The 27521-nt window shown below is 46.6% G+C and overlaps 1 protein-coding gene across 1 annotated transcript in view; it reads left to right on the top strand.

Moving 5' to 3' along the window:
• Positions 1–27521, top strand: part of GUSB (glucuronidase beta) — a 579332-nt gene that overhangs the window by 387140 nt on the left and 164671 nt on the right. The window contains exons 7-8 of the mRNA XM_069614870.1: positions 8477–8655; positions 26400–26546. Coding sequence (XP_069470971.1) covers positions 8477–8655; positions 26400–26546 — 326 coding nt within the window. The remainder of the gene's footprint in view (positions 1–8476; positions 8656–26399; positions 26547–27521) is intronic.

The raw sequence follows: 27521 nt of genomic DNA on the forward strand, positions 1-27521 counted from the left end.
TAAGATGGTAAAAGGTGACTATATACATATGTGGAGGAGGTGCCCGGTGGTCCAGACATATTGTGGAGAGGTCCTGTCCTGGATTAAAGGGGTTGATGGAGTGGAGAGAGCCTTGTCCCCTTGGCTCCTCCTCCTCTTTTCGGGATTGACGTGGCGGACGACAACGAGGAAACCCAAGGGCACATGCTGCAGGTCATGTTGGTAGCGGCTAGGTGTTGCCTGGCCCAGAAATGGAAAAGTCCACATATGCCAGGAGAAAAAGAATGGGTCACTAAAATACAGGCCATTTACGACATGGAGTTCCTTACACACCTTATAGACAAGTCCAAATCAAACATTGAGGAATTGTGGCTCCCCTTCTTCGAAAAGTATGGACGCTTGGCCTAAAAGTGACAGCAACGTGCCTGGGGACTTCCCCAAAGGTGAAAGGACACTGGGAATGGCACTGGACATGAAAAATGCTCAAAGTTGGGCCCAAAACCCCAGTGTGCAAGGAAGTTTCTGAATGCACCTTGAAACATTCTCCACGAGCTCACCAAGGGAACTAGATACATGTGCTCGATCAATGGTAGTGGGTGGGGGGCAATTGTTATAATTGTACTAAGGAGATTTAAGTCAATACATGATGCATGATGTTATAACCCAAAATGCCAATAAAATATGATTCAAACAAAACCTAGAAGGCTAAATGAGGAGGTGGTGAGAATAGGAGGCAAAAGAGGTTAAAGAGAGATACAAATCCCAAATATATATAGGCTGTGTGAGAAAGGAGAAAGGTGGAACATGCATGTGGCGGTACATCGAGGAGGCTGAGGAGTTAGTAAGATTGACATTGAGGGAAGAGAAGCTCCATTGTGCCTCTTAGGTACATGCTTAAGTCAAAGTGGTGAAGAAGATAGTCGGATGGGGGGCTTTAGAGACAGGACATTTGATAGGAAGGTAGCTCAGATGCCCAGGGTGAGCCTCGGATTCATCTAAACCTGCATTGCCTCTGGGAAAGACTGTGAGCTACCTGACCATCCGGCCTATGCATGCTTGGAAGCAAAAGCATAAAGTTTCATGATGTGAAGAAACATTTACCAAAGGAAAACCTCGACTCCTGAGGAGGGCGCATCCGATGGGAGACCAGGGGCTGAGTAATGTCGGGGAAGCAGTCAGTCAGAATTTTGAGAGAGATTTTCTGGTATAGCAAACAGACTATTTGACTACATTGAAAGTTGACTGGCAAGAAGAGGAGAACCTGGTCAGAGAAGTGACTTGTTGAGCATCATATTTGTTTTGCTGCCTTTCTTCTGAACGGCTCCATTTTGACCACAAGAAGAATCGGAGACTGATTGTCGAAACTTAAGGGAAAAGAAGCTTAGGCTGGCACCAATGGGAGACTGAGTGGGTAACCTTGCCACTGAGTTAACTCATTCTCATTTAAGTTGCGTTGTCCCCTCATTTGTTTTTTCCTTTTTTCTTACCAAACCCTACTAGCATTATTTTAATAAAGATCCTTTGCAAACCTGGACTTTGGCAAGGCCTTGATTGCTCTGTCTTTACTTTGTGATAGTGTTGAGCTGTGGTGTCAGGGCCAAGCCACATCAATACTGCTGTTCACTTGTGAACCCTGTGTGTTCGAAATGTGTGCCATTTAAAACGCTTGACTGTACTATGTGACAAATTCTATGGATCCCTCACTAAACCTCTGCCTAAAGTCTCCTCCCAGGTGGCTAGGGAAAGGCAGACGCTTCCTGACCTTGGGGGTGGTGTACTGCGGGAGGATCACCTGAGAGGAGACCAAGCCCATGGTGGTGAGGGGAACCCATGGGATGAGACGCAGTATTTGTCCTTTAAAGGGGAGAACCTTCTACAGTTGCCAAAGCATGCAATTGCCTATTGTCATTATGATGTTTCTAAATCACATATAAAATCTGTGGCCATGGGGATAAGTGACATAAAATCTAAATACACCTTAAGAATATAAAGATCATTTGAGGTACTTAAGAATCAAAATCCTCCTTGCTCCGAAAGGTATAATGGAAGGGAATTTAAAAAGTCACCTTAAATAAACTGTCTTACCCTTTAACAATACATTTTGATGGTTCATCCCTGAATACCTTTAAGGGAAATAAATATACCCTTAAAGCCAAGCAGTCATTAAAAAGATCTAATTTTGTTGACAAGTACTACATGTCCCACATCCACATATAACATCTGCCTTACCTGAGACAAGAGTGTGCAAGCATTGCCTGAAGCCAAGAGAGTGGCAACAAAGCTTTTGGGTAATTATTCTGTGTAACAGTAGGCAGAGGGATAAAGGCAAGATTGGGGAGGTGAAGTTTGCTATTGATAATTTTTCTTTGAAGTTAATACAACCTACATTGCCAAAGTCAATAGGAAGAAGACAGAAGTGTGTGCCTAAGGCAATTTTGAGTTGTTGCAGACAGACAGGAGAGGCAAGGAGGCTGCCCCTTTGGAAAAGGAATATTCAGAGAAAGAGTGCTTTGCCTACTTGAAGGTGGAAGTACCAGAAAGTGAATCTTGTCATAACCAAAACTGTTCACAAAGTACTGAAACTGTGGTGGTGTATTTGTTTGTCAGCAGATCCTAGACGGCAGTGGCACAAATTAAGTGGAATACTATGAGGCAGAGGAATAGACCCTCATGGGTGAACTCTTGTAGACGTTGTCCAAAGTTGAAAGTTGCAGAGGTGGAAGTAGAAGTGTTGTGCAGCTATTCTGACAAAGATACCTTCTGTGACTCCTAATCTTATAAAGAGAGATGAACTAATTGTTAACCAAGAACTGTGTTTCACTAACATTCACAAAAGTTGTATTTTCTTCAACCTAACAAAGAACTGTGGTATTTCTTCTTGGTCAACTGGAAGTTATGGCAAAGCATTGTGGCTGGGAAGAACATTGATGCTATTTTGATACAGTGGAAAGTCTTCATTTCACGAAGAAGAGATGTTTTCTGTCGTTTGAACTTTGGTTAACAAAACTTTACTTTGACGTTTAAGGAGCCAAGAACTGAACTAATATAAATGTCCTTGTTTTTCTTTTTGTTGAACATTTGGAGTTGAATTACCTTAAAACCTGGGCAAGGGGAGCTCACCCAGGTTACCAAGAGAGACTGTGAATACTATTGTTGATGTTACTGTGAAATGCCATTTATTTCTTTATGTACTTGATGTTTAAGTGTGAGCGCCAGATATCCTGTGTTAGTGTTTTCTTTTAGTTTTGGTAGGCAGGGAAATCCTCGTTAGCGTAGGGATAGTGAGGCGTTTGATAACATTTATGATTTAATAAAATGTTGTATTTTGAAAAATCATGCAACAGTTGTCCACCTCGTATTGCTGACCCCTCACAACCATCAGCCACGCCTTTGTGCCTTGGGGTACATTTAATTGTAACTTGTAGTATCACACAGTTGTTTATTGTTAGTATTGTATGTGAGGAAATTACTGCTGCTGGAGTACAGGATGAGTAGTGAATAAAACTCCTACTCAGCTCAACACTACTGCTGAACCAGCAGTGATCCAAATTATGAAGGTGAAAAGGGCGCGGCTCGAAAGGGATATGACCTTTCCCTCTTCAAGGTGTGCCAGTAGGACAGGACTGCTTTAAATACTTGTTCTTACACTCAACCGCCAGGCTTCTAGGCACGTTAAATCGGTTGCGTCAGCACGAGGCATTTTGAGTTGATTGCTCCCAATTGATCGTGGACATCCGGACAATCGAGTTGGCTCGAGACAGTCCAGCGATGCAGTGCAGTCCTGTAGCGGTGATAAACTCAAATTGGGTGAAGAAACCAGGCAGGCGATTGGTCAAGTCGGCATCTCAAATCGGTTCAGTTGGCTTGAGGATGCCCAATGATGCGATGCAGGTCTTCAATGGCTGCCAACTGACATCAGGAGTGCAGGCTTGTGATGGGTTGGGTCAGTGGTTCGACAGCAGATCGAAAGGCGGCAAGTGCAAAAAGTAGCCAGCAGATCATCCTGCATGGTCCGAAAAGGTGGTTAAGGGAAAAGGCTTGCCCTTTTCTTGGATATCAGTCTTCACCTCTATGGTAGATTCCTTTTTGAGCAGATTGTACTCCAGAGTTCCCCGTGTAGTTCTTCACATGTCCAAAGATGATTTAACGCGGGCAGGAGTTGGTCTGACATCCATAAACGGACTATCCTCAATCGCGGATTGGTTCCGTTTTGGTCTCCTATAAAGGGTCCAATTCTGGCTGCTGCAACATAATCCTTTCCCTGGTGATGTTATATGAAGAGTGCTTTGTCTGCAGGAAGTTGGTCAGAAGTACACAATGTTTGGGAACGCTGTGAGAATACAAGAGGGTGGATCACTTCTTTGGACTGATGTTTCGCTCCTGGCTGTTCTAACTCTGTCCACTTCCCCCTTTCTGCCTACATCAAAGAGCCTCTGTTAATTGCCACCTTGGTGGGATTTCCTCTTGCCTGGCAGAGCCTGCTCTTTGAAGCACTGGACCTCTCTCTCTGCCCCCTGGCAGCAGTTACTCTCTTCCTTAGAGGTGATAACCCTTTACTTATGTATTTATTTATTGAGCATTTGTTGTGCCTATTCAACAGAATGGTGTTTCCAGGTGCCACACGGCTAAGTGGGGAGGGAACAGGGGAGTAAATAACAGGAGCAAAGAATTGTGAATATACAATTGTCATCCTACTAGGCCTTGTGACATTCGGACGTGCAAGTGCAATGAAGATAAGTGAGGGATATAGGAAGGGGAGGAGCGGTGAGGGGGGAGGGAGGAGGGTAAGGATAAGTGCTGGTGGGATCCTGGGAGGGAAGTGCCAAGGGGAGCCAGGGAGGAGGCCACTGGCTAAGTGCTAGGGCGGAGGGATGCACAGCCGCCAGGCATGGGGCCTGTAAAGGCAGTTCAGGGGGGGGTGCTGGTGTCCACTGGGTAGAGGGCCTGGTAACCTGTGAGATTCATGAAGGACCAGGCCGCCAGTCTCAGCGGCAGTGGGGTGATTAGCAGGGAAGCGAAAGAGGGCAAGAGTTTGAGAAAAGAGTTTTGAGGAGTTTCTGGAACATATAAAGGTCCGGCTCAAGTCTGAGAGGGGCAGGGAGGCTGTTCCAAAGAGGAGCACTAGCCGAAGAGAGACCTGCCCCCACTCTACGTTTGAAGAAGCGTTTCACAAGCAAAGAGTTGGAGTTAGAGGAGCAGAGTGCTCTAGCAGGGAGGTATTTAGGGAGGTGAATATGGGTGTAGAGGAGCACTCTGTGGCTTAATACGAACTCAAGTGATTTTTCATATACAGTTAACATAAGACTTAGGTGCTATACAGAGTCCGATTCTGGGCTACAGAGTCCAAAGTACAATGGTTTATTAGATCACTCTAGCTAAAATGATCATACTCTGTGCACACTTTTGAGCATGAGACATGCAAAACAAATATATTCAATTACATTTAGGTATAAACATGTTTTTTTAATGCAAAAGTAAATAAAGAGTTTATCATTACTCTCAAAAACGTTTTATAACTGTTTCATTCGTGCAACCTACTACTCTTAGGTTGAATAAGGTATTTAGGGAGGGACAGGTGGAGATAGCGTGGTCCCAGGCCCTTGACAGCCTTGTGGATGATGCAGAGGGTCTTGAATTTGATCTTTGCTGCCACCGGGAGCAAGTGGAGAGATTTTAGGTCTGGAGAGATACGGTCCCTGGGCTTGAGGCCAAGGTCAAATCTTGCAGCCCTATTCTGGATTAGCTGAAGGGGGCGTAGAGCGGAAAAAGAGATTGAGGAAGCGTCTTTTGCAGTAGTCCTTCCTACAGAGGACCAAAGCTCTGGAGACGTTGAGCTTCTGGGGAAAGGTGAGGAAAGGGAGAATGCCTCCTAAGGAGGAGAAGCTGGAAGTGGGCCGCCTTGACAAGGTGAAAGATGTGAGGGGTAAATGAGAGAGCGGAGTCCAAGATGACCCCAAGTTTTTTGGCCTCACAGGATGGGGAGGGTGGAGGGCGCAAGGACGGCGGTCAGAGGGTAAGTGAGAAACAGGGTGCAGGTGTCCCAATGCGAAGGATCTCCGTCTTACTTGCATTAAGACAGAGATCATTAGCCGCACACCATGCCTGGATGGCAGTCAGACAATCGGGGATGAGAGAGGAGGAGAAGGTGGTGGAGGGAAACTTGAAGAAAAGTTGTGTGTCGTCAGCATTACACTGAAAATGATGGGAGGATGGGGAGATCAAGTGAGAAAGAGGGGCGAGGTAGATGTTGAAAAGCCACGGTGTAAGGATAGAGGCCTGGGGGACACTGCAGGTGGAGAGTGAGGTGGTGGAGCAGAAAGGGCCCAGTTGCAGCTGGGAAGGGCGGTTAGTAAGGAAAGAGGTCAACCACTTCAGTGCCCAAACCGTGATGCCGTGGGCGCCGCAAAGCCATTTTAAGACGATAGAGTGGTTGACCGTGTCAAAGGAAGAGGAGAGATTGAGGAGAATGAAAACAGAAGGAGAGTTAGAGTTAAGATTTGTGAGCAAGTCTGGACAGGTGTTGAGGAGAGCAGTTTTCGTGCCTCTGGATGCTCGGAATCCAGATTGGTGGTCGTGGAGGCAGCCAGCAAATTCAGTATGAAGGTTCAGTTGGGGGGAGGACCAACTTCTCCAGGTTTTAGCCAGGAAGGGGGTGATGGAGATAGGACAATGGTTAGTCAGGCAGGAGGGGTCAGCAGACAGCTTTTTTAAGGGTAGGATGCAAGAGGGAAAGAGCCAATGACGAGGGAGTGGTTGCAGAAATCGGCAAGAGCTGGAGCGAGAGAGGAGATGGTGTCCTTAATGGTTCTAGAGTAGCAGGGTACACCTGTTTAGATGAGACCTTCATAGAGCTGACAACTGTATAGACCTCATCAGGTGTTATGGGTAGGAATGATTAACGTGCAGGGGGCGGAGGGTTGGGAGCCAAGGGAGGCTGGAGGGCAGGAGTGGAATTGGAGGTGGGGAATGTGGAGAGTGAGGACAGGATGTCCAGAGTTTTAGATGAGAACTGGGTGGGTAGAGCGGTGCAGAGAGCTTGGGAAGGAAGGAAGGAATGAGGTGGAGACTGTGGCTGGATTGGCGAGTTCCTTGCAAATTTTGAAAAGTTCAGACGTGTTGTTAGTAGCTCCATAGATGCAGGCTTGGATATGGCTTGGATGTTGCTTTCCAAGGGAAGACAAAGGGTTTTGCTGAGGCAGAGCTCAAATGGTCTGATTTGGATGAAACCCAATCGCAATCCATGAATATATGAAACATTGTGGGCTCCCCGTCTCGACTAAAAGTACTTGACAGCAGCTACTCTTCCATCTGCATTGATGGCATAGCAATCCCAGTCCCCAAACAGGTGAACACACTGGGAGTTTACCTGGATGCCGAGCTGTCAATGTCCAAACAGATTAATGCGATATCTTCCTCCACAGCCTACACCTCAAGACTCATATCTCTGAGAAGACAATTCCTTTCACCTGATAACTGCCTGATAATTGCACAAGCTCTAATACTATCTAAACTGGACTGTTGCAATGCGCTCCTTTTGGGCACATCAACCTCTAACATATCCAAATTGCAGCTTCTACAAAACAAAGCCCTTTGAGCCGCCCTTGGCCTAAAACGCAGAAACCACATCTCTGCCACCAGACGAGATGCCCACTGGTTGGCCATCAAAGCTCGGATTGTCTTCAAAACACTTACCCTGGTTCACAAATGCATCTACGAAGAAGCTCCGCCCTACCTAAATTACTGTATCACTCGGGAAAACACCTATTTGCACTCTAAGATCCAGCGCCACCCTCTCTTGTCACTCCCTGTTACAAAAGTAAAAGGGCAGTAGGCTCCAGCTTTGCAGTTTCTGTTCCCACCCTCTGGAACTCTCTACTCTCTTCCATGAGAAATGAACAGTCCAGAACAAATAAAAAAATTAGCCAAACCTGGCTTTTTGATAAATACGACTAACCTCTGCTTTGCGATTACTGCATCACTGTATGACTGCTCATTGATTCACTTACTGCCTGTAGCTAGGCACATGTCCCCTCATGTGTGCCATATTGCCAAATCATAAAACCGCTGCGAAGAGGTGTCATTAAACGGGCTCATCAGAGGTCTATGTGTGCACTATGCTTTTTAGCATGAGGCTTTATCAAAGGCTTTATCAAAGGGATGGGGTTTGATTAGAAGACCTCACTTTCAAAGACAGAGCAATTTGCATCATTCTAACAATCAAAAAAGTTTAGACTATTCCGCTGTCACAGATGGCCTTCTGTCACATAGTGTGTTTATGTCCGGAAAATGCTGTGGTTTTTGTAAAGTACTTTTAATGTATGTGTGTGTTTGTGAGTCCTTGTTCAACATAGGAACATGGCCTTTCAACAAAAAGAGCTGAAATGAACATTTGGCAAATGTATGGTCTGGAATAGTCAAAAGGTTAGTACTGATCTGCCAGATATGGCCTGAACTGACTGAATTCTGAGACTAACCCAGTTAAATTATTTTTCATTAGATCCGTGGGAAGGGCTTGGACTGGCCTTTAATCGTCAAAGACTTCAACTTGCTCAAGTGGCTTGGGGCAAATTCTTTCCGTACAAGTCACTACCCATATGCTGAGGAGATTATGGACCTGTGTGACAAATATGGCATTGTTGTCATTGATGAATGCCCAGGAGTTGGCATAAAAGAACCGTAAGGACTTAATATTTATTATCTTGTTGCTTTTATTTCTCTGGCTTTTTATTTGTGTTTTATCACATTTAATCCACAGTTATTACATTTATAATAGTATGGTCTCTTTTTCTTGTATTTTGGTTGGTTATTACCTCGTTTTGTTGGTTGAACTTCCTTACGTAATTTCTGATGCTTGTTAATCTGCTTAGAATCACATGCTGTGCATATGGTATGACATCCAGTGGTAACCGCAGAGTATTGCATCTTGTCTTTCGGGGACCGAAAGGGGACATTGGCATAGGTGTGTCTGTAACAGTATCCCTATCGTGACGTGTGTAGTACCCAAAATCCCTCAAGCGCCGAGGTCCCTCCAGATTGGTTTTTTTCCGCCCAGATAACTGGTCGGCCTATAGCGGAGCTTACTAGAGACATTGTTTATCTTTACCGAATTGTCGGTTTATTCCCCGTGAAGTCACTTCATCCAACAAGAACATCTTCGACGAAGACTACGGGGGAACCGTCTACGGCTGTGGTTTTCGGCGCCTAAAATCCGGCGGCCGGATTTTCCACGTGGTCGGGCCCTCTGGCCGACCTATACAGTAGGGAGAGTGGGGTCGGGGTGGCCATATTGTTTAGTATCTCTTTCCTCCTTTCCCCTGTCGGTCTGGTCATCCTTCCCTTTTTGCTATGGAAAGGACTCCTTTTAGATTCTGCCCTAACTGTAGGGTCAGATATCCTTGGAAGGACGAACACAGGACGTGTAACGCCTGTCTCCCCCTAGAGCACGACGAGAAGCAGTGTGTGGCATGCAAACTCCTTCGGCCCAAGACCCTTAAGGAGCGCCGTGTAAAGCAGAGGGCCGCGTACGGTATGTCACGCGTGGAGCCCCCCTCCCCCACCGCCACGCCAGCTGAAAGTGACGGGGGTACTTCGGATGACCAAACGTCCAATGCGGATGTTATAGACCTTGAGGCGGACGCTTCTAGGTCCGTCACGCCCGTCCCCGACCCTTCCAGGCTCGACACTTGTCTTGCTACAGGGACTACAACCGCGACAGGGGCATACAAGCGCATCGCACTAAGCACACAACCCCTACGCCAATTTCGACGCCTTCGACGAAAAAAGCCAAAACATCAACGGGGCCGCCGAAAACTTTGCCGGTTCCATCGGATCGTTCAGATCCAAAGCCTTCGCGCATCCGCAGCAGAGTCTTGCGACTGGGCAATCGAAACAAACTAAGGGGGCTACTCCAAAACCTACATGCGTCGAAGTTTGGGAGCCCGACACTTCGACGATTTCCAAGGCCTCGGCAGGCCCAAAAACTACGGCTAGGCCTCTACCTGGAAAACCGACCGCTAGGCCCCCTAGTGCCGCGGACGGTATTACAACTGCCGACAAATCATCAGAGCCTTTGTCTCACGACGATTCGGCGACTATCGAAAGTAGCATCGGAAGAATCCAGCGGCGGTGGGCCTTACTCCGGTTCCACCTAAGCTTATGGGCCAAGCCGCGTAAAAGATTTCGGTGGATTGGGTTCCCAATTCCGATGAGGCTTACGTAGATGGTCGAGAGCCTCTTTCCGACACCCTGAGTGGTTCCTTTCCGTTCCTTTTGACGCCGCAGTGCGGCGATCGTCGTTTCTCCTCGCGTAGACCTGTTTGGGTCCTCTAAATGGACTACAGAAAATTTGAGGGTTGTATGGATCGGCTGGAGCAGATTATCAGTTCTTCTGATAATCCTCCACCGAAAAGGGCTCGGGTAGACCTTAACCTCCAAATTCAGGAAGATCAGTCTTATGTTTTCCAACAAGAAGACGTTGTCCATATGGACACACATAGAGACATCTATAATGAAGAAAAAGAAGCTTCTTTTCTCAAACTATGAGGAAGATCAACAGGATACTACAGACAACTGGGAGGAAACCCCGCAGGAAGGTCAAGACCCTTGGACACAGCAAGATCAGGACACTGATGTTTTGTGCCTAGACTCTCCTCTGTCCACCCCGGCTCGCCAGGCCTCCCCTGTGGATGACCAAATGGCTTTCAACTCCATGTTGAAAAAAGTAGCTGAATACTTCAAAATTGCCACTCAAGAGGCGGTAACTGAGCAGGATTTTGTGGAGGATATTAAGGAAAAACCTCTGGCGAGTCAATCCATCCCCCTCCTTAACTCAGTTAAGAGACGGGTAGCTCCCTCATTGGTCTCACCTGCTCAGACACGGGCAGTGAACCAGAGAGTCGAAAAATTATTTCGACCCTCTCCTTCCGACCCTCTATTTATCAAAGGGCACGCCATCCCAAACTCACTGGTAGTGACTACCACTTGAAAGAGGGCAGGGGTACCCCTTGCCACGGGAGAATCACCACCGGACAAAGACTCTAAGAGGTTGTATGCCCTGGGTAAACGTGTCACGTCAGCAGCTTCATACACCATTCAGGTTGCTAATAATACTACTCTATTAGCAAGCTATGCTGATGTCCAATGGAATTTGCTTCAGGAAGGCTTCCAGGTGGTTCCTGAACCCGCAAGGACAAAGCTTCTCGCCATTGTTTCGGAAGGAAGACTGGTTAACCAGGGTGAAGAACACCCTGGACACCGCAGAAACTGCAGGCAGGTCTCTTGCACAAGGGACTCTACTAAAAAGACATGAATGGCTGCGTACATCAGGATTTAGACCGGAGACTCAGGCCTCCCTCATTAATAAACCCATTGAGGAGACTAACCTCTTCGGGAAAACAGTGGATGAAGCGTTGGAGACAGCCAAGAAGGAGCATGAGACTATAAGGTCTTTGTACCAAATTAAACAGAAACCCTCCTCCCATGGGGGTTATAACTCTTGGCGGTCCTTTCGAGGGCAAGCCCGTGCTGGTCAAAACAACTAAGGCACGTGTAACTTCAACACAAATCAAACATCTGGAAGCCCCACTTACTACCCCTCAAGGGGTCAGAAACGCAGCAAAGGTAGAGGCAGAGGCCCCAATCCCAGAGGAGCCACAGCCTCTGGTCAGAAATGACCACCAAGTCCAGGTCCCCTCCAATGTCACCCCGGTCGGGGCGATTAACATCTTTCCTCAAGGCATGGGAGGGGATAACTTCCGACCAGTGGGTCTTAAAGACGGTCGCCCACGGTTATTACGTGGAATTCGCCCGACCGCCACAGTTCAGACCGCCGCGCTCACGGCGCCTTTCACCGGACCATCTGGAGATCCTGATCCAAGAGGTGGAAGCACTGCTGGGAACGGACGCCATAGAAGCCGTCCCTATTCTTCAGGGTAAACAAGGGTATTTGAGTGTACTTCCTTGTACCCAAAAAGGATCTCACCATGCGTGTTCTAGATCTATGCCCAGCGAACAAGTTTATAAAACCCCAGAAGTTTTGCATGGTAGCACTGCAGGAGGTGATCCCATTGCTGAAACAAGGGGACTTCATTGGCAACATTGGACATGAAAGATGCATACTTTCATATTTCAATGTTGCCAGCGCACAGGAAATACCCAAGGTTCATGATCCAGGACAAACACTACCAATTCAAGGTTCTCCCCTTCGGCATCGCCTCGGCACCAAGGGTGTTTACCAAAGTCCTAGCAGTGGCAGCAGCACAACTGCGCAGACTATTAGTCCCAGTTTACCCTTACCTCGACGACTGGCTCATTACGGGGGACTCGTTCGACGCTTGTTTTTCGAACACCCCAAAAAACAGTAGATCTCCTCTTCAGCCTGGATTTTCAATCAATGAAAAGAAATCCAGCTTAGTCCCCAGCCAAGTAACACAATTTCTGGGAGTGCTAATTTGGACGGAAGTCTGTCTTGTCTTCCCCTCCAGCGAGAGGGTTCAGAACATGCTCTCTCAGATTCCTCTATGTACACAGTCGGGAGGTGACGGTACGCAAGGCCATGCATTTGCTAGGGATGATGGCGTCATGTATATACTTGGTTCCCCATGCGCGGCTGCGCATGCGTCCCATGCAAGAGTGGCTCAACAGCCAGTGGTGTCAGGCCAGCGGACAATGGTAAGATCTGTTGTCTCGCCAGCCCTCGTTCTCTCTCTGCAGTGGTGGTCAAGAGAAAACCTCTTGAAGGGGAAGACCTTCACCACCCCTGCAGTGGAAGCCACTCTCCCGACAGACGCATCTCTCACAGAGTGGGGGGGCTCACCTGCTTCAGCAGACAGCGCATGGAGTGTGGTCCCCTCAAGTAACGTCCAATCATATAAACTTACTGGCGCTATTAGCGGTGTTCAAAGCATTGAAAGCCTTTAAGGTGCAACTGCAAGGGAAAACAATGCTGATCCTAACCGACAGCACTACAGCAATGTATTACCTGAACAAACAGGGGGGGGCACTCAATCTCCAGGGCTATTCAAGCTGTCCCAAAACATTTGGATATGGGGTCTCAAACGCAAGATGTTTTTGTTGTCCCAACATGTTCCAGGGGAACTCAATCTTTGGGCAGACGTACTCGGCAGAGATTTTCCTCTGGCAGAAGACTACGAATGGCGACTGCGCGAAGACATTTTGCCCAACGTCTTCGCAGAATGGGGTTTCCCAGAGATCGACCTGTTCGCTACTCATGAGAACGCCCAATACCAAGACTCTGCCTCCAGGTACCCCCAGAACCGATCCAAAGGGAACGGTCTCTGGATAACGTGGTCGGGGAAATTTGTCTACACTTTTCGCCTGACTTCCCTTCTCAACAAGATAGTGCACAAGATGCACCAGGAACCAGTTACCATGATACTGGTGGCCCCGCATGTGGGCCCACCAACCCTGGTTCGCTGACCTGATGGAAATGTCCCTCTCCCCACCAGTCAAGCTACCCTGCCCGTACAACATGTTGTCTCAGGACAGTGGGGGGGACCCTACACCCATGCCCACAAACTCTGAATTTAGCGGCTTGGCTCCTGAGGTCATAGAGTTTGGACACCTGCAACTCCCTCAGAAATGCATGGACATACTCAGGGAAGCGAGAAAACCTAATACACGTTATTGCTATGCCAGCAAGTGGAAACGGTTTGTCATCTGGTGCAATTCCAAGAGCGTCAATCCCATCGATTGCTCACCCTCACACATTGTGCTGTACCTAACCCACCTGTTGGACACTGAGTTAGTCTTCAATTCCCTAAAGGTTCATCTGGCTGCTTTGTCAGCCTACACCACATCACAACAAAAAGTATCGTGGTGGAAAATACCGGTGATTAAAGCCTTTATGGAAAGTGATAAGAGGATTTATCCTCCCATCTCTCACCCAGCCCCTGGATGGGAACTGAATGTGGTTTTGACCAGGCTCATGGGAGCTCCCTTTGAGCCTATGCATAAAGCAAGTATGATCTCCTGACTTATAAGACAGCCTTCCTAGTGGCTATCACTTCTATCAGAAGGGTTAGCGAACTACAGGCTCTTTCTGTTTTAGACCCCTTTGTTACAGTCCACAAAGATAAGGTAGTTCTGCGCCTAAATTCATCTCAAAGTTCCATGTGAACCAGTCAATCGAACTACCCACTTTCTTCCAGAACCCTACTAACATGGCCGAAAGAAGCCTTCACACACTAGACGTGCGCAGGGCAGTCATGTTTTACCTGGAAAGAACTAAACCACTAAGGAAGACTAAACAATTCTTCGTTTCAGTGGCAGCTGGTAGAGAAGGGGATCCTGTCTCTAAATCAGCTATCTCAAGGTGGATTGTCAAATGCATCACACTATGTTTCTCTCTTGCTAAGAGAGAACTGTTCTTCAAGCCTAGAGCACACTCTTCTCGAGGCACTGGGGCATCCATAGCATTCATTGCAAATGTTCCTCTTGAGTCCATTTGCAAAGCTGCAACCTAGAGTTCTGTACACACCTTTACAAAACACTATTGCCTAGACACTCATTCTAGGTCTGATTCTCAGGTGGGACAAGAAGTACTAAGAAATCTTTTCTCTACTGTTCCTTCTCACAAACCACCTACAACTCCGGGTACTGCTCGCTAGTCTATGCACAGCATGTGATTCTAAGCAGATTAACATTCACATGCGCCCTCCCTACCTCCCCGCTCGGGGTGGAAGGAACATAGACGTCTTACTACTTTCTCTCTTTATGTACTCACTCACTATAGCCTTGGGCTTCCTCATGGCAGAAAAAATGCAATCGGAGGGACTTTGGCGCGTGAGGGATTATGGGTACTACACATGTCACGATAGGGATAGTGTTACAGACACGCCTATGCCAACGTCCCCTTTTAGTCCCCGAAAGACAAGATGCAATACTCTGCGGTTACCACTGGATGTCGGACCATATGCACAGCATGTGAATCTAAGCAGATACAATCATCTGAAATGCTATTACGGTAAGTAATGCATGTCATCTACAAGCAGCCCTTGACTTCCAAACCTATTTCTGTCCTACTTTTCATGCATCACTGCTAGGGAGGTGTCAGGTTGCTTGATTGTCGTGAAGAGTATGATACCTCCGTCCCCAAGTACCACAGAGAGAGAATACAAGATTACTCCCTATGCGATCATTGAGGCCACAGTTGGGTAGTTCTTGAAGCCCGGAACCACGGAATGTCGAAACCCAAGGCAGCTGTAAAGGAAAACCTTTATTAGCAATCAAATGAGTACAGTACAAGCAAACAAGCAGGATAAAGAGCAGTGCTTACCTAAGCTGATGGATGATGGAGCCCAGAATCCTATGATGGGTGATAATTCCGTGGAGGGGCACGTGAGCTGGTTTCCCCGATGACAATAGGGAGAAGAACTGTAGACTGGGTATAGACCCAACCTGCCCTCCTGTAACTGATGAAACGAAAGGACCAAAACCCAAAGTACTTGGTAACGTAATGCAGGGAAGAGGAAAATGCCAAGTCCATTCAGGGTAATCCAAGACAGTCCAAAAAGCGTTCCGAGTTCAAATGATCCAGCAAACAGAGACAAAGGATGTGAGCAAAGCAAATCCGAATAACAGTCCAAGAGTCAAGAGCCGTGAAACACAAAGTATCCAAACGCCGTACAGAGTCCTCCAAAGAACAGCTGTGAAGCGCTTAAGTAGTGGATGCTTCCGCGTCACGTGATCCGCGAGTGAGACGGGTGAACGAGTCACGTGACCCGCAAGCGCGACACGTGAGCATTGTTTAGATCTCAATGATCTCAATGATCGCGGAAATGACTTTCTGCACGCACCGTCCTGCAGCCGGCATCTGCAAGCTCCCTCCTGCAGACGCCATGGCAGACGCCAGTGAAGGAACGGGGAATCCCTGAGTCTGCATATGTGGCCCTTGGGGTAAACCCGCTTACGTGACACCCGTCCACTGTGAGTGACAGGAAATGGGAATCTGGCTGGGGTAACTGATGCATTGTGAGTGTTGCCTGTCCTAGATGTTTGTGAAATAGGGATGGAATTAGAGGATAGCGTGACAGGAGGCATGGAAACAATATCCTTAAGAGAGCCGGGAATGGTCTTGTGCAGAAGGGATAGGGCTCAGGAGTTTTGTCTGAGCTACCGCTGTTAGGGAGGGTCCAAGCCTTATTTGCATCTTGTTTCTCCCCTTATGTAGTGTTAGTGCAGGCTGAAAACGATGTAAATAAAGGCTGCACAGCGCACTTGCCGGTGTGTACTAATTGTAAGCTATTCCATCCATCACTCTGCAGTGTTACATAAGTCACCCGAAGTGATACAGGTATGCTCATACATGGGTCCTAAGCTTTCTGTGTCTAGGTTCCCAGGCTGCACCTCATTTCTGACGAGACGTGTGTGGGGTTACTTTTGGTCTCACACATAATGGATGGCACAAAGGTTTGGGCTGGGCCATCCCTCTTCGGATGAGACCACACCTTTGTATGTGTTTTTTTTCTGTGCTTAATTTGTAAAGAAGTACAAGGCCCAAATATTTTCCAGACCTTGCAAGTGCCCGCTGAGTGCCGCTGACTGCAGAGGCAGAATCATTTAATGCTTCACCACAACAGAACTCCCACAATCCATCACCACAAAAACCTCCTTGGTCCCTTCCAATCTGGCTGTCGACCTGGCCACAGCACTGAGTCGGGTACACTTCACATCCTCGATAACCTCCACAACATCACTTCGGCACCATGGAACACACCATTCTCCAACAGGATGAAACTGCCATGCAGCATCCTCAGTTCACCTCCTTCACCATTGGCAAACCCACACTTTGTCTCCATGCCCCCTTATTTAACTGACCCCACCCCAGTCAAGTGAGCGGTTCCGCAAGGACCCTCCCTCTCTCTGCTCCTCCTCAAGCAATATGTAGACTTGTTCAGACAGATCCTCAGCAAACACAGTTAATTTCCACCTACACACAGATGCCATGCAAATATACTTCCAAATCTCCTCTCCCTCACAACCTCATACCCTCAAAAGCTGTCTTCTCACCATCACCACCTGGATGGCCACCCACTGGCTCATCTCAATCCTTCCAAGACAGAATACCTCCTCCTCTGCCTGTAAACACAAAACTGACCTCACTCCTTGGATCAAAGAACTCGCTACAGACAACCCACCCATATCCATCTCCATACCTGTTCAATCGCTAGGCTTAATCGACTCCCCACTTTTCCTCCACGCACCAGTTGCTGGCATCACCAAAACATCCAACCCACAACTACACCTCCTCTGCTAGGTAAGACCCATCCTTCTCCCCGACGACAAGCACTGGTCCTGTCCAAGCTGTACTACGGTAATGCCCTCTTCACTGGACTCCCCCTGCAACACCCTAGCCCTCTGAAAGCCATACAAAACGCAGCAGCAAGACTCATCGGCCATAAACCCAAACACTCACACATCACCCCAACTCTTGGGCAGTACAACTGGCTCCCTGAACCCTAATGAATTGTCTTCAAATGACTCAGCGTTGTAGTCCAAGCCATCCACCTCAAATCCCCATCTTACCATCACAACAAACTGAAACCCATTACACAAAAAACACCAGTCTGGCTAGTCAGCATCTTCTACATATTCCACTCTGCAAACTAACATGGACACAAAAACAAGCATTTACCCTGTGGGCACCAAGAGCATGGAACACTACCACTTCACACCCGCACTGCATCCTCCATCACCACTTTCCGAAAAAGCCTCAAAACATACTCCTTTGCCCACACCTAATTCAGCCTCTCCAAATCCCCTGCTATCGCATATGTAGGTTGATCTTCCTATCCTATCCTGAAAACACTTTGTAACTTTTTTTTCACATCCTATCTTGTAAGGTGCTCAAAGGCCATCTGGGTAGAGCCGGCGCTAAACAAACCTTTTAAATAAAATATATGAGAGTTTTTAAAGCTACAAATACTTGGTTTTGTGTGGAACTTTTTATTTGTTGGACTAATGGCAGAATTTGTAGGAGGAGATGTACTTGTATAGCAGTGGACACCTGTATAGATGGTGAATGCAGGCGTACTGTTTTGTACGATCATGACATTGTCTGGCTTCTGTTTTAGACTATTTTTTTTGGGCTGAAATGCATTTTTGGTGGCGTTTTAAGTTTTATGGTTTTAGACTTTACTGTGCTCCTTACTTTTTGGGGCTAGTTTTTGTAGGGAGATGTGACTCGTATATGAAGCATAGTCCATTAGTGTCTCATATTCTTTTATGGATGTGTGTGAAATAGTTATTTTTGAGTGGTCTAGACCAGTTTTGCACAATCCATGGAATGTATGTGCTCTGGATCATGCTACAAAGCAAGAGAAGACTCTTTGTCGATGTTAACAATAGCTGTCTAAATGTAATCCTTGTAATTTATGTATTGTTACTGCATAAGCAGTGGTGACTGTAAAATGTCTTCTACATACGTCTTTTAGTGGCTGCAAACGCACACTTATTGTTCTAATTGTTCCTTGTACCTCTTTTAGGTTATATGACAAGAACATGTGGGGAAAAAGGGAGTAGCGCAAGTTGGTTAATCTTTTAGGCTCAGAACTTATCTGGGGAGTTCAGTACAAAAGCACCCAGATTCAGCATTGTCTTTCGTGAGGGTTACAAATAAGGATATAAAATTAGCAAGTGTAGGGATATATTTCCTTAACGTTATGCTATGGAATTTTATTAAGTCCTGGTTTAGGGGGTGGTATGATAGAAAGAAAGTGTTCCCTCTCCTGGGTGACGAAGTAACAAATTACTTACTGTAACTCCTGTTCTCCAGAATTGATGTCTTTCATAGATTCACATGCTGCTAGAATAATCTGTCAAGCTGGGAATCCTCTGTAACATGAAGCAGTTTCATAGAAAACCAGAAACTAACTAGAAACTGCATTCACGTTAGCTTTCTCTGTGTTGTTTGGGTCATTTACCCATTAGCCACTACGCAGTGCATCCCTTGGCTCCACTCCTGGATGCCATGTTCAGATTTGTATATTGCATGTAATAGTGCAAGGATGAGCCATGCAGGACAGGCAGGAGGGTTGCATATTAATCTACAGAAAATACCAATTCCGGAGAACAGGAGTTACATGTAAGGAACTTATTGCTTCTCCAGCATTGGATCTTTCATTGATTCACCTGGACATGCATCAGTAGCAGGGTGATAGCTCGGTTATATGTCATAATTTTGCTTTATGTAGGTCGCCTACCAAAATGACAGATTCTTTTTTTTGGCTGATTTTAGTTGGCCTACAAAAAGCGAAAAAACATTCCCTTGCCACCGTCACCACCCGACCCCTACGACCCAAACTCTGGCACGATTAATTTGAAAACAGGGCGTCCACCACCTGAACCCCCCCTCCCTCAGCCCCCTGCCTCCCTTCCCTTCCCACCCACTCCCCCAACCAAAAGATACGCAAACATACAACACACACACAAACACACACTTACCAGTCTCTCTCTGTGGCGCTTCCGGGTCCTGGCATTGCTGTTGCCCCCCCCATGTGCGCACTCGTGTGCGGCAGGGGCGTAACAGACCGATTTAGAAAGACTGCTCCGTGCAGTCACGGAGTGGTCTTTCTAAATCGTTTTATTTTTTTAAATCGATTTCTTTGGAAGAGGTTTCTTGACCTAATACTGATGGCTCACCTTGGGCAAAGAGGGTACCAAGGACTGCTTGTCCAAACCTGAACTCCGCAGCAGAATTTCTTTTGATGCAGTAGAACTTAGTGAAGGTGTGCTTGGACCCGCACGTAGCTGACCTGCAAATGTCTGACAGTGGCACGCCTGCCAGAAGAGCGGCTGTGGATGAGACTGCCCTCGTAGAATGTGCTTGGGCCAACCTGCAAGTGGCCTGCTAGCAAGTTGATGGTAGAAAGATACAAGTAGAAAGCCAACTGGAAATGTAAACCTTGAAGAGGCCTTTCTCCGTAGCAGCAGGCCCAAGCATCCCAGGAGAGTGGGAGAAACTGGTAGAACCAATGGCTCATTGAGAGGAAAGAGGATGGTACTTTGGGCATGAACGTAGGATCTTGTCCTTGTGGAAAACTAGGTAAGGCGGTCGCACGGAGAGCACCTGAATCTCGCCCACTCTTCTGACTCAGATGATTCCATTTTCCATGAGACAAACTTGATATTAGCCCTATGCATTGGCTCGAAATGGGGCCCCACAAACCTGGGCAGAAATACCTTCAGTTCCCAAGAAGGGGCAGGTTTGCATACAGGGGATTTAGGGAGTTATGGTCTCAAAAACTTCCTTCATAAATTCCTTTACCAATCTATGTGACCATAATGGAGTCACTGATGCGCGCATGAAGCAGGAAATTAGGGGAAAAGTAAACTTTAATGGAAGAGTAGGCAGACCACTGGTAGCCATGGAGAGCAAGCATGGTAGGATCTGTTTTGGCTGGAAGACCAGTGGGTCCACCTTGTTGCTATACCACCAAACGGTGAATCCTTTCAGTTTTTAGTTTTAACAGGAGATATTAGCTGGGGCTCATGCCATGGCAGTCCTGGGGCATGTCGATAGTGGTCAAATTTTAAGGACGTAGGAGCCAGGCAGTGAGGTTGAATGAGGACTGGACAGCAAATTGTAAACTGGTAGAAGCTTGATTTGCGGGTATGGGGGGAGAGGGTGGTAATGAAAGGGCTAGAAGCTCCGAAAATCAGACTTGCTGGTGCGGAAAGGATCAGTCTGCACGGCTGCTGTTTGGCTATGTGGAGGACTCGATATGATTGGAAAAGCATAGAGGATCCTCCAGTTCCACTGAAACGTGAAGGTGTCTCCCAGACTCAGTGGATTCTGGCAACAAGTTGCATTTGGCGTTGTCTTTCGTGATGAAGAGGTCCATGTTTGGCTTCCCTCAAGTTCGTAATAGGATTCTCACTTAGAAGAGTTCCCATTTGTGGCGAGAGCGGAGTTCTCTGCTGAGGGAATAAGCTACAGACTTGTGTATGCCCAGAAGGTGAATATAGGAGACAAACATTCCCTGGGCAAGGGCTAATTGCCACAGAGACTGCACCTCGACTGAAAATATTTTGGTTATGTTGTCCATGAACACCCATACCACGTTCCTCTGCAGTTGAGTCAGGAAAATAGCCCAGAGAACCGCCTTGAGCACCTAAGCATTGATGTGGACAGGCTCTTCTCCCGACCAGTGGCCTCTGGCGTGGAGATTTACTGTGTGGGCTCCTCAACCTTCCGTGGATGTGCCTGTTGTCACATGAGCTTTATGATTTGGTATCATGAAAGGGACTCCTCCAGTGAGATTGGCGGCATCCTTCCACCAAAGCTGTAGAATGCACAGGGACAGGGCTGTGTCTGTCTGTTTTAATGGCTTGCAGAGTATCGTCTGCCTTTTGCAGAAAAGATCTTCTCGATCAAAGGGCATATGAACGACTTTCGCATGAACATCAAAATCTATTCTTTTGCATGCTGCTAAGGCCGATTTCTCTATACTGATTAGAAATCCTAGTCCCGAGATCAAGGATGTTGCCCATTGAAATAGCTTCTGCTACCTCTCCTTGTCTTCTGCGATGAAGAGGATGTCGTCTAAGTAGATGATCATCCGAATCCCCTGGCTCGCAGAGCGGTCGCAAGGGGCCTCAAAAGTTTGGTGAAGGCCCTTGGCGTTGAAGATAGGCCGAAAGGCAGGGTCTTGAATTGCCATTTCTGCTGCTTCCACCTGAATTGCAAGAAATGCCGGTACTTGAGGAGCTATGGGTACCATCAGATATGCGTCCTTCAGATCTATAGGCGCTAGCCAATCGTCCTTCCTGAGAAGGTCTGCTAGCAGATGGATTCCCTCCATCTTGAAATGTCTGCAAACCAACCAGCTGTTCAGCTCCTTTAAATTGATGACAGGGTGCACTTTGCCTTTCCGGTGGACCAGAAACATATTGCTCAAGAAACCTGCTGAGTGAGGATGCGCTTTCTCTATCGCCTGCTTGTGCGCTAGTACCTGGATCTCTGCGTCTAATAATCTCGCTTCCGCTTGCGACTTGTGCATGCGCGGTGGAGGACCCTGTTGTATGGAGGTCTGTAAGAATTCTAGATGATAACCCTGCGAGGTTTGCAGCACCCATGCGTCTGCTGAAAGCTGGTGCCAATTGCACATAAAAAGCAATGTTCTCCCTCCTACCGGGGGGGTATGATGCTCTGCGCTCTCTCACCTGTGGTGTTGTTCTGGTGTCTGGAGTATCCCCTGCCTCTGCAGCTTCTGAAGCCCCTGCCTCTGTTCGGGAAGGCGTCCTGTTGGCGCAATTCCCAGTATTGGCCTCTCGGGCCCTGGGGCCTTCTGTTTGCATTGAAACGGCCGGTCAAGTGGCCTCTATCGACCAGCCCCGGAAAAAACACATCCGGCAAAGACCCTCCTTGTTGAAGCTTGCGCTTTTTCGAGTGCTGTATACTTTCCCACAAATGTGTTCATTTCCTTGACAAACGTGTCTCCGAAAAGCAGATCCTGCGCTCCCTCACCAGCTTCATAGGAGGCTAGATCTCCAAGCTTATTGTCTATTTTAAAATAGCATTGATCTCCTTCTCTCGGCTGAGATGGCGGTGTGTGTGTTCCCAATTAGGCACACGGCTCGTTGAGCCCAGCTGGCTAATATAAATGGATCCACAGGTTCCCCGGTGTCCTTGGACCTCTCGGCTAGGTCCATGATTTTTGCTATTGGCTGGTGAGGTCCAGGATCTTGTCCTGAAAAGACCGCCATGCGCTATCCATACCCTTCCTGGCATCCTTCCTGGCTTTAGTGACAAAGGTGAGCATCTCGGGGTCAAGCTCCCTGGTATCCGCTACCTTACCGCTAAGCTCTGGTCTGGGGCATTACGCTCTGAGGCGAAATCTGGTTTGCTTTTCTAATGGCTTTCAAATTTTCTGGGCCATATATATGGCCACTCTTAGAGATGGGGTCCACTCTGTGGACCTAGGGTGCCTGATGGCATCCGGTCCGAACATATCAGATATGTCCTCTTCCTCTGGGGTACTCTCCACTATGCTGGATTTATTGTCACAGGGCCTCTTGTCCTGCGTTCTTATGCTCTCTTTACTGAGACTTCTGTCATCCTCCTCATGTTCCTCTTCCTGCTCAAACTCTTCGGAGGATGATAGAGCATCCCCTATGTTTTTCACCCCTGGGGTAGGGGGTACGAGGCTGGGCACTGCTGATCTTGCTATAAAAGCGTCTTTCAGTCAGTTAAAGGCATCATCCGCCTCCTGGGGCTTTTCTCTCTTCCCCATATCAGAGCATGGGGGGGGTAGAAGAGTGCTTTCTCTTCCGGGTGACCTTACTCCCCCTAAAATGATCTTCTAGAGGCTTAATAGTGGAGATCCCCTCACCTGGGTCATCTTGTAAGCCAGCTGTGGTGCCCAAAATATTTTCTAGGACCTGAAGTCTGTCCTGAATTGACTGTACTCCCTGAGCTACTGCTCTTACCAGGGAATCCCACAGCACTCTTTTGAAACTGAGTGAGAGGTCAACTTCCTCCTCTTGCAGCTCTTGCTCCTGTTCACTGTAGTCCTCCCAGTATTCTTCACCTCTACTGCAGGACATGACTGCTGTAGGTATATGCAGGGGGAAGTAGCTGTAGACCAAAATGGTCTGTAGAGTTCGACCTATGTGGTAAATTATCTCCTTGGTCGAGCGTTTCAGAAAGTTTGTTTTTATTTTTTTATATTAAATCCGCCTCTGCTTCTCTGCGGAAACGCTTGCTTGTTGTGTTGGCAGAGGGCTTATACACCTCGGAGCGCTGCAATGTGTCTCTGTTAGTCCCAGAGACCGTTACAGATTAAAAAAGGCTTACCGTGCATGCGCTGGCTGTCGCGTGATGCATCCCAGCCGTAGTCAGGCGAGCGGTTCGCCGATTCTGAACGGGGCCTTCTCAGGATTGTGGACACTATGAACACACACCGAGCCCTAATGCGAGAGCCGAAGGCACCTAGGGCAACAGGGTCTTATATAAACAGAGGAGCCCTCGTTGGAGGACAGGACTGAGGCTTGGGACTACTGGCCTGCTGGGGATCATGAGAGGTGTAGTTGCCTCATTCCCCTTGTGTCATCATGTTTTCTTTGTTGAAGATTTGTTTTTTATGCCAGTTGGGCACTTTCAACTGAAAAAAATAAAAAATAAAAAGATGAAAATAAAGATTTAAAAAGCTGTTGTTAAGCATTAATAAAGGAGAAGCATAATGCTCGCCTCCGGTCTTGTCATAGAATCGTACACTCGCACATTTCGGCATCCTGGTTCACATGGTGTTGGAATGTATTCAGAGTTTTTTTGTTCAGCATTTACTTGACAAATCATTTCCACGGATTTCATTCTCGTGTCATGGCTTATGCCACACACATTGTGCCTGGACATTTCAGCTTCATTTCTTAATAAAGACTCCCATACAGCAGAAGGTTCAGTTGAGAGCAAGTTGTCTTGCTCAGTTTCTACATAGAGCATTTGTAAATAGTTATTGAATTCTGGGAATTGTACGTGTTCTTTTTGTTGATTCCTCTGGATGGTATACGTTTCTTATTAGTGTCCCCCCCCCCCCCCCGAGATCTTGCAATTGACATTTTGGGATGCAATAAGAAGACTTACTGCCATAAGCTACAACAAGTTGGACATTAATGTTAGCATTCCACATGTGATGTAGATGGCATCAACGTTATGTTTTAATTGATGAGAGCGCTTTGATGTTTTTCATTTCATTACTGATGAAGTTCAGCATAGTGTAATTGTCCTTGTTCCAGGAAAGCCAAACCTGCATTATTTACAATACTGCTGGCTGCTTTTGAAGGTTCTTTAAAATGTGACATTCATCTGTGTCTTTGGTACTGAGTAAGTTCGCTGTCCACGTCTAGATTGGTATTTTCATTTAGGACTGGAAATGTAATGTATTTTTCAACACTATTGGGACAACACTAGTGGGAGCTCCTTTAACCTACAGTCCCATGTGGGTGTGCCGTACCCCTCCACGATGCTCTTTGCACCAAGAAGAGCGCATCATTTCCCCTAATGGTGGACATTCATTATTTATTATGAAATTTAACATGATTAAAATGTTATGGTGAGAGTGTCTTAATACACTTACTGGATCAATGGCACACAACTCATTGGGAGTCATGCTTTGTATGTTTAGTATGTGGCTGTTGGCAAGCTTTTGGAAGAGAATTTGTTCTTGCCATAGCCATTCTGAGCAACTTAGTGTTAAAAATCATGTTACCGCCGCTAGATTGCGTATTATGCAACTGAATTCAGAGTTGCGTCTAAACCAATACTCTTGAATTCTGTGCATGGTTCCCAATATGTTTGCCGTACTGCTTTCAAAGACTATCTGTGTTTAATGTGTGTGCACCATAACGCCTTCCAGCCAACTCACTTTCATATGTAAGTGTAACATACAGTTGGGATTCAGTCTGAATTGTGAAACAGTAGAATGCATTCGACTTCCTCTGTGTTGTGAAGCAAAGATTCTGACTAGTCTGTCGGAGTTGGTACCTATGCCACCTTAACATTAAGCTCCCTTGCACAGCCCATAAGCACTCTAATGGCATCACTTATAGCATCATCAATGACATCACTGGAAACTAAACACCCCAATGGCATCCTGATGACATCCTTGATGACCTCACGGAAAGCATCATCAATGGACATCGCTGATGATCTCACTTATGGCATCATTCATGAACTCACTGGTAACTAACACTCATGGTGAAACATTCTCATGCTCTATTTATAAACATATGGGGCATACTAACACAAATGTAATCTACCATGTCATTTTTTTTCATGCATACTTAATTGAATGGCAAATCCTTTCCCAGTATTGTAAATAATGATTGAATACCTTTAGAAAATAGTTAATCTTCATGTGAACATACACTTTCATATGCAGTACAGGGGTCTCCAACCTTTGGCCCTCCATATTTTATGAACTACATCTATCTACCATCAGCATTAACCTGCATAGTTAGTGGTGAGGGATCATGAAATTCATAGTCCAAAACATCTGGAGAGCCGCAGGTGGCAGACCCCCACAACCACACACTATTAAGATTAGACTTGAAGGTTGTACCGTTAAGGAACAGTCATTGGAGAACAAGTTTGAAGGAGATTAGCGGAAGGAAAGAGTTCGATCTACCCAAATCTGTGGAAAGATAAGTGCACCCACAAGGTGCAACATAACTTAACAGAAATAGCCTGAAGCATGTAGTTTATAGAAGTGTTAATTTACAAAGCCTGGAATGTATTTATTGTTGGCAAAATAGCCCCATCTATCTGTCGGATGATTTTATGTTCTGCTGGAAAGAACACTACACACTTGAAACAAAACTGTCTTATTTTTAGACCAGCATGCTATTCTCCTTTTACTCCCTATAAATACTTTGTTTTAATGGATTGTTTTATTTGCTTTCAGTGAAAGTTTTGGAAACAAGTCCCTCGCCCACCATCTGGTTGTGATGGATGAACTGGTCCGGAGGGACAAAAACCGGCCATCAGTTGTGATGTGGTCAGTAGCCAATGAGCCATCTTCAGAACTTCCACCAGCGGGTAACTATTTCAAGTGAGTGAACTGCACGTTTCCTTTATTTTAAGCACCTGTTTGTGGTAGTGAAGTTGGAAGTGTGCAGTCGTTTTTTCCTGGCCGTCGATTCCTCACGTGTAGATGAGACCGCGATTGAGGTTAAAGAAAAGAAGGCTTTGAAATCGTCTACATTCAAAGTGTAGTCAAACAAAGAAGCCGGACTTTGGCTTGTGTCATTATATTATGAGGTACTAACCACAGGTGTTAAGTATAGATTTTGCAACTCCTACAAAGGTGCATTGTCAGTGTGGCCACATGCACTATAATCCTAAAAGGAGAGTGTTTATTGATGCCATCCCTCCTTCTATACCCACACCTCTGATATTCAGAAGATTTCTTGTTGCAAACCTCTAGGGCCATTGTGTTTCTTAGACTAGCCTAAATGCACAAACGCCACCATCCCGCACATTTCCCCACCATTTCCGCACCTCACTACCAATGCAACATGCAGGAAACACCCACAGCCAACTTTCCTTTTGCTGGTATACTTTAACAATGCATGGTTAGAAATTGGTTGAAGCGGAGAGCTATTTAGCTCCTGCTTCCAATCTAGGAGAGCTTGGTTAGCTTCCCAGCAACTGCTTCCTGAAGCTACTTTTGGTTCCCCAGACCAACTGGTGCTATACAAACATAACTATGTGGCATTAACTTGGTGTGTTTCGGAATGTGTGTGAAACAGCATTAGAAAAAATCTAGAAGACATTTAAAACATAAGGGATCATACATAATGGACACAAAGTTAAAGTTTTCTTCTTGAGTGTTTGCTAAATTTACAGCATGATGTGTACTTTGTCCTGGTTACGCAGCGATCGCTCGTGATTATGGGGTGATGCCCAACATCCAGGAGTGGATTCCAGCGCCTGCTCATCAAATCTTAAATTCGAACCATGAATGTATTTACTCTTGGAATTGGATGGGTCTTTCAGAATTGTACAGTCTCTCAAGCAACCATTT

This window comes from Ambystoma mexicanum, chromosome 9, assembly GCF_040938575.1.
Source record: "Ambystoma mexicanum isolate Mex_15411 chromosome 9, UKY_AmexF1_1, whole genome shotgun sequence".
Classification (NCBI taxonomy): Eukaryota; Metazoa; Chordata; class Amphibia; order Caudata; family Ambystomatidae; genus Ambystoma; species Ambystoma mexicanum.